Below are 7,643 nucleotides of genomic sequence, written 5' to 3'. Positions count from 1 at the left end.
GCTGGCTTGGAGATGTTGGTAATAGGTTTTTTGTGGGTACATGTTTTGAGGTTAGTGAGTAGTGAATTGCGGTACGACTTGTTGCATGTAGGGAGGTGTTTCTTGGGCAGCATGGGTACCTGCAACATAAGGGAAAGGAGTTACGAAACCATGACTAATCGGAACGACTGACCTGTTAGGAGTAGTGTATAGAGAATAGTTTCGAGAAGAATCCGGGCGCATTGGGGGTGTGTGGGAACACTGCTTGCGGCGCTTGACTGGCTAGGGGAACCGCCATCATCTGGGGGGATGCTCCTGGTGCTGAGGTAACTAGGTTAACGACAAGCTGAACGACTTGCTGGGAGAAGAGCTGGTCCCATGGCATTTGAGTCGTCGGTGTTGGTCTTTGCACTGGGACTGAGACGGGTAAGGGCATCGACATGGCTACCACTGGGGGTGGTAACGGACGAGATACCGGATTGGAGGCGGGAGCCGACACCATGGTGGATGTCGTCACGCCAACCTGGGATGGGGCGACCTGAGCGGCCGTTGTGGCGGCGGCTATCGCTGATGTTCCTGCAGAAGATGTTCGGGCTAGAGGGGGAGGGAGCCAACTCGAATTAGAGCGGCGCTGACTCGGCAGCGGCTCGAACTCGTGGATCTGTTCGAGGATTGGGCCTCCAGGTTCGCCAAAGGGTACATGGAGGGGATGATCCGGAGCGACGTCAAGATCTAAGCGGCGGCTCAAACCAGAGGTGTCTCGCCGGTACTGGAACCTAGACCCGGTGGCGATGGAGGCGGTGGATCTGACCTGGGAGTGCAACGCTTCGTTCTCCTTTTGGAGGATGTTGATGCGCTGCTCATGGCTTCGAAGCGACCAGTGATATCGTCGGATGAGCTAGCATTTCCGGCCATGGTGATTGGAATGGTATAAGCTGTTTTTTATTGTCAGCCCCACGGTGGGCGCCAAATTGTTTTGGGCAAATTCTACTTAGAGACGAACTTGCCTTGATGATGGTGTAACAATCGATTGAGCAAGATAGTAACGAGAGCAAGTTGCAAGAGCATGAAATGAGAGTAGTATTATTGCTTACTATTTCGTATATACAAACTAACATAGCAAAGCCATTTTATAGGCTCTTCGTAATAAGAGTGTAACGTTCACACTTAATTGCACATAATTAGACATTAAAAAGGTAATGATGGCTTGCTGATTAATGGTTTGTAACCGCCGCAGACCTCTCAGCCGTTGAGAGCGAGTTTGAAGGGTGTCACAACACGCCTTGCTGGCAGCCACGTAAGCTCCATTTGTCATATTTGCCCACGTCACTAAGAGGGTATTTTCCCCCCTAACAAAAACTTCAAAAGTATTCCTAAACCACTTACTTAGTGTGTGATTTCTCAGATTTATAATAATCATACGGCAACAAAAATGAACATTATTATGAAAAAAAATTGAACATTATTGAATTAAACAGAAATTGATCTACGAAAACTTAAAATTACGTACTCGATCGTTTGTTTTTGTTTTTGAGTGCTGATTTCAGGCTTATTTGTTGATTTTCAGTACTGGAGCCGAACAATCAAAAGTTAGGGTTTGGTAAAGTCATAAGGCAACGAAAATGAACATTATAATGAAAAAAATTGAACATTATTGAAAAAACAGAAAGTAAGTAATAAAATGAACAATCCAACTGCATGTACGAATTTTGAACAGAAATCACTTACGTATGTTGTTTTTCCTGCGGACACATTGTATTTCTGAAAAAGAACAAAATTAAGCAAAATTAGGTTTACATTTTGCTTCGAAAATAAAATTGAAGCAACAGAATCACTTGTAATTACTTACTTCCTTGTTTTGTGTGGATCGTCAAGCTTGTTCATGTCAACTTCTTGTCGAACATCCATTTTTCCTCCTGTGTTTTCACAAAAAAGAACGAACAAACCCTTCGCTTTGAATTTTCTCTGCAACTATAGTGTTAATTTCAAGTTTAACAACAGTTTGAACAGAGAGAAAGTAAAAGAAGGTGCTTGGAGAGTTATTTTGCGTGCAAATAAATTTGAAAAGGTTTCGAAATGATTTTTTTTTATATAGGCATTTCCTCGCAAGAACTCACGTGCAATTTTTTTTTTAATATTTGTCTGTCGCGTAGGCTGTCACACGCTTTTTGCTAAATAACGCTACACGTCGTTTTTGGGGATATATACAATAATAAATGTACCCGGATATAGCAGTTAGGGACTTTAGAATCGTGCCGGACTCTGCATAAAGCATTGGCCCGACACAAAACAAGTAAACTTGGTATGGACCAAACTAGTAAGTAGTGACCGGACTTTGCACAAATTACGGCCCGACATCACATGGCATTTTCTATGAACGTGTGTCTTTTATGAAGGCGTAATTAAAAAGAAGGGTAAAAGTGCGAGGAAAGTTTTTCTGTTGCAGTTTTATTTCAGACGAGAGAGAGAGAGAGATGGAGACGCGGTCGAGCCGAGGCTGTCGTTACGAGCTGCGCTCAAAAGTTTCGTCTAATGCCAAAAATTTGCGTTCTCAGGTCAAATCCAGGTAATTGATTTTATCTCACCATGATTAATTTTTAAAATCGTGTTTGTTTAATTTTTGAATCGATACTCAAAATTAAAGAAAGGGATTGAAGGTGATTCTGTTGATTCCATTGTTTTGATTGAGATGTCAGTCAGGTTACATAGTTTTATTTTTTATTTTTAACCTCATGAATTCAATCAGGGGGCTCATACATTTGTGTAATTGATTTATTTGTATGTCAATATTACTTATTTTGAAGTTAATCATCTTGTCAAATGGTTTATTGGCCGTAGATGGAGGGTTGGGTTCATGTGGGGCTGGCCGGAGGGGAGGAGTTGAGTGTTGACGACTTGACAAGTGTAGAAATGGGAATTAGAGGGTTTCAGGGAGGTCAGGAGGTGGACAGAATCCAGTCATTGGTGGTTTTTGTGTTTCAGGGAGGTTGAAGATGCGGTGCGTGGCTTGAAGATGTATTGGGACTGAGGGTTTATTTTGGGTGGTTCTTATAGTACATTTAACAATACTCACTACCAATATCACCATGTAAACAATTGAAGCTGCATTATTTTTTATGAACAACTTGCTGAAAACTTGTCTATGCGTTTAGGGCATGCGAGTAAACTGACAGCTTATTTGGATATCATGATTTGGAGGAAGAAGAAGGGGAGGGAGAGGTGAGGGTATAATTTCCCTTTTTTGGATAACATTTTAATTGTGTGAAGGGGGTGGTGGTGTGGTGTTGGGGTTGGGGGGAATGAAGGATTTGACTCTTTCATTGTTACTAAAATTGGGAGGATTTGGAGACAGAAGACAGAAACTCGAATCTGAATATCATGATAATATCTTACTGCCCTCGCTAAACTTTCTGTTCTGTTACCTAAGCAATAAATAGGTTGGGGGAAGGAAGGATAGGGAGAGGGAGAGGGAGAGGGAGAGGGATGGAACCATTTTCACTCCCTGTCTAATAAACTCCATCTCTCCAAAATTGGAGAGGTTTGGAGGGAAAATGGAGCTTACCTCCCCCATCTCTCCCTTTATGTTCCCTCCCCTTTTTTCTCTTCTACCTTCCTACCCAAACCCGCCATAAAAAAGCTTAATAAGCTATTGGTGTACTTGTAGTCTATCAAACCAATTCCTATCAGTTATACAAACTTCCCTTGGCTTTACAATATCAATTATATCTTCAACTTCATGTTTAACCATCTGTTCAACTTTAAACACAGAGCAACTTCTTCCTGTATATTGTTCCTTGCTTTCCTTATATTGTAGATGATAGCCATTACATTGAGTCAAAGTTTACTTGAAAACTCATTTAAAATTAATATGCTTTCTAGTATTTGGAGAATACGTGATTGACAAGAAAAAGAATTTCAGGGAGAATTCTCCAGTTTCAGATACTTAAAGATCTTGAAGATAATGTCTTGATTCCCCAAAAAAGAAGCAACTTTCCCAAATTATGATGATCGCACTCGAAATATTTTCTCACTTGTTGAAGTAATTAAAGTATTTTAAGCAATATGTGAGTAATGCAACTTTGGCTGGATAAGATCAGAGTATATAACTATATATCCTTCCCTCAAAAAAAAAATATAACTATATATCCCCCTCCCTTCCCTCATTTTTTTTGTTATCCAAACATGGGAATAAATTTTCTTCTTCCCTCTCCTCCCTTTAAATTTGTATCCAAACTAGGAGTAAGTGGTTGCTTAGTTAAGTTTAAAGAAAGGAAAATACTAGGAAAGGAATTAAGAAAGGCAACTTGATAGTTTTAGTTGGGTTAAATAGAGAATAAAAACCTATTCTCTTATACCTCCTCTGTTTTTCAATACATTAATTTAAGGAAGTGATTAGAGAAGATAAACAGCCAAATTAGTTAAAATAAGTTAAATCGTAATAGCCTAACCCTCCCCTCTTATCTGTGGTGGTTTTTTTTTTGGATCAAACTGTTTACCATCTCTAATTTTTTCCTTAAATTTTGTGCAAAGAGGTGTTGCAAGTAAAAGAAAACGGAGGAAGTATTATGTTTGTTTTAAAAATTAAAAGAAAGGAACAGTAAACTGATATTTACGTGGTTACCTGAACCATCTTCTTCACCGTTTACATGGACTAACCACCATCTACGCTTCCCACCACCTTAGTTTTAAAAAGCGCGCTTTTTTGCGCTTAAAGCTCGGAAGCTCAGAAGCTCACAACAAAACGCTTCTGCCAGCCGAAGCCTAGCGACATACAAGAAGCGCGCGCTTCCTAGCGCTTCGGTGCTTCAGCGCTTCCTAGCGCTTTTGCGCTTCTTGTAGTCTGGGCATATCAGACCCTTCTTTTTTATAAAAAATAAAGCCACGTGACTCTAATCTTTTTTTTAAAAGTATCACGTGATTTCTTTTTTTGAAAAGCGAATATTTGGGAAGTTTTTGAAAACCTTAGTGCAATTTTCTCCCGTAGCCGGATTTCTCTAGCCATCTCGCCTGATTTCTCCCATCGGATTCTGAATTTTTCTTTCATCATTTTGATTTCTCTTTTTTTTTTCATCTTTTCTTTCCATATTTTCTCCATATTTTCTGAACTTTTGAAAATTTATTATTTCTTTCCGGGTGCGCTTCGCCTACGAAAAGCGTGCGCTTTTGCTTTGCGCTTAAGCTCCAGGGCCATTTTGCGCTTCGCGCTTTTTAAAACTAAGCCCACCACCACCTACCATCATCACCACCATTACCAAAGGCAACCACCATCATCTCTCATTCTCTTGTTTGTGACATGGTAGGCTATATAAGACTTTGGAGGGAAGTTCTATGGTGGGTCTCTCTCTAATGTGGGTGTAATTTGTGATTGACTGTTGATGTCAAGTGTTAGAGGTTGTATGGTTGAGCTCCCAGTGGCTCTCATGGTGGACTCGTGGAGTTCTGGTGGTAGATTGACTAATTTGGCTAGTACACAACTCAATATCATAACACTTCCATTGTAAACTCTATCATTGAGAGCAAACCACAGGCTTGGCTTGTCAGAAAGGCAGGGGTAGGGTTTGTTGTGTTTGCAGTGACTGGAGGATTGTAGATTTGTGATGGGGAGACTGGGAGTTAGTGGTGATCAACTCTCTGGGGTTTCGTAGAGATAGGATGGCTGATTTGCTGGTGCTGAGTAGGCAAATCCAGTCCTGGGGGTGGATAGCTGGTGGCATACGTGGTGGAGGTCAATTGGCATGCCTTGGGGGGGGATCAAGATGACCCAGGGTTGGACAACTTGGTTTAGCAAATAAGGCTATGGAAAGGAAAACCAAACACTGAAGCTCAAAGATGGTTTTGTTGAGTTATTCTTGCCATCGTCAGCCATTATGCTCTATATTATTATTATTATGATTATTATTACTCCATATTATTAATATTATTATTACTATTTGATTTACTTTTTGGTTTACATCTTAACACTTACTGGTGTTGGATTGCTTATCCATGAGCACAGTGCCAGCAGATCGCGAAAGAAGCATAAGCTCATAAATGGAGCCGAAGGTGAAAATAAAGCTAAAGGTAATAAGAAAGGGTACGTGGTGTAGCTTTCTTCACTGCTGACCAGTTCGTCAATACTACTAGTAGTTTTCTGATGTTGCTTGGCTTATTATAATATAATATAGTATGACTAATTATTTTATTCTGTTGCAAATTATATTGCAACCCTACCCCCTACCAATTGGTCTGTGCAAGGTTATCTAACTCATCAGGCATGGACTCAAAGGACTTGACAGCACTGAAGCAGCATGTGGCTCGTAAACGTTTGTTTGCAAATCTAGCCTTGAAGTTCTATAAGAAAAAGACGGTTAGTGTCCTGGTTGATTTCTGCTCCTAAAAATAATACCCTTTTTTCAGGATTGTTTTTTTTTGTCTACAACTCTGTATGTCCTACTGACTTACTCTTGTTTAATTTCTGGTGCTCTAGGGTCAAAACCTTGAGCTTGTCGACCCTGGTTACAAGGGACAAGGTTTTCTGAAAGAAGGGCTTGTCCGCCATATAAACTTTGAGGCTAAGAATAAAGATGATCCCAATGCTTCAGAGCTCCAATTTTTCGCTGAACTCACCACCACACGCATTTCAAATCACCGTGTTGACCTCTGCATCTCTTTGGGACCAACTGTTAAACTTCCAGGTACAATATGTGAACTTGAACATGTGACTATTGAATTTTACTTTTCTTTTTGCTGTCTTTACTAATTATTATTACAAATTTGACTATCGTTTGTGTTCACCATCATCACCTACAATCTTTATCATGGTATTGCAGAATATGCTGATACTCGTGGTTGCTGTATATGCTACCCTGGCGTTATTTATCATCCTGCAACAGCAAGGTTCAAAGGCAGAGATTAGCATGGAATGCATATGCTCAAGTCTCATGTCCCGTTCATATGAGAATTCCATCCGTCACTTGACTATATTCTACCGCCTTTTGTAACTTGTTTATTAGCTGTTGTCCCAAAAAAGAAAAAAAAGGAACAAAGGAAAACAATGAAACTTGTGTCTCTACTCTCTACCCTTACTACCTTTTAGTTTTGTGTTAGGATATCCTTATACTTATATTGTGTTTCTAGTGTGTTTGCTGTATTTGTATATAAGGGCACCCTCCTCCGTTGTGTGGTTTGTTTGTCCGACTTTACAGTCGCTTGATGTCTTTCATTCCATTATGTTGGAGGAAGCTAATAGCTACTCTTAATTACTTGAGTACAAGTGCAGCTGCACACCTCAACTCTGTCCATGTAACTGGCACAGTGGCACACGTTATTTGGGAGCATTATTCTTCTACCTAAGGTATTTCAGAATTGGGGTATGAGATTATCACCTATGAAGCCTGGGTACGCCTCCCATGTGCTGTTTCCCGTACCGGGTACGGTACGGGTACGCCTAGGATACGTACCAATGATGAATCCAAATGGCGGGTAAGCGGGTAACTTTTGGTGACGGTTGGGTACGTTTTTGGGGACGTGCTGGTTACGTTTTTTAAGAGGAAGGCACGTACCCAACAGGTATTATGACATATTAGGCCCAAATCACATTTTAGGGTTTTCTTTTCCAAATTCACAAATTTCTCTTTCACCTGAAGTCATGGACTAAAAACTCGGCGGAGTTAACTCGGTTTTTC

General features: G+C 40.5%; 1 protein-coding gene across 3 annotated transcripts; it reads left to right on the top strand.

Annotated features, from left to right (window-relative positions):
- Nucleotides 1–2,383: 2,383 nt before the first annotated feature.
- Nucleotides 2,384–7,152, top strand: LOC110804245 (uncharacterized). Of its 3 annotated transcripts, none has more exons than XM_022009802.2 (5): nt 2,384–2,545; nt 5,975–6,052; nt 6,214–6,325; nt 6,446–6,653; nt 6,789–7,152. In XM_022009802.2, the coding sequence occupies exons 1-5, from the start codon at nt 2,454–2,456 to the stop codon at nt 6,872–6,874; spliced, it is 576 nt and encodes a 191-aa protein (XP_021865494.2). In that variant the 5' UTR covers nt 2,384–2,453; the 3' UTR covers nt 6,875–7,152. The 3 variants fall into 3 exon arrangements, with proteins under 3 accessions (XP_021865494.2, XP_021865495.2, XP_021865496.2); XM_022009803.2 differs by having other exon boundaries at nt 2,386–2,545; nt 5,981–6,052; XM_022009804.2 differs by having other exon boundaries at nt 2,388–2,545; nt 5,984–6,052.
- The last annotated feature ends 491 nt before the right edge of the window (nt 7,153–7,643 follow it).

Source organism: Spinacia oleracea, chromosome 5 (genome assembly GCF_020520425.1).
Source record: "Spinacia oleracea cultivar Varoflay chromosome 5, BTI_SOV_V1, whole genome shotgun sequence".
Taxonomy (NCBI): domain Eukaryota; kingdom Viridiplantae; phylum Streptophyta; class Magnoliopsida; order Caryophyllales; family Amaranthaceae; genus Spinacia; species Spinacia oleracea.
Note: the sequence above shows the minus strand (reverse complement) of the source record. Positions and strands in the feature narration are given on the sequence as shown.

Excerpts from the sequence above, each read along its gene's own strand:
- LOC110804245 (XM_022009802.2), top strand. The coding sequence starts at position 2,454 with ATGGAGACGCGGTCGAGCCGAGGCTGTCGTTACGAGCTGCGCTCAAAA. Across the intron at positions 2,546-5,974 it reads CGTTCTCAGGTCAAATCCAG|TGCCAGCAGATCGCGAAAGA; the intron begins GTAATTGATTTT and ends CCATGAGCACAG. Across the intron at positions 6,654-6,788 it reads ACCAACTGTTAAACTTCCAG|AATATGCTGATACTCGTGGT; the intron begins GTACAATATGTG and ends ATGGTATTGCAG.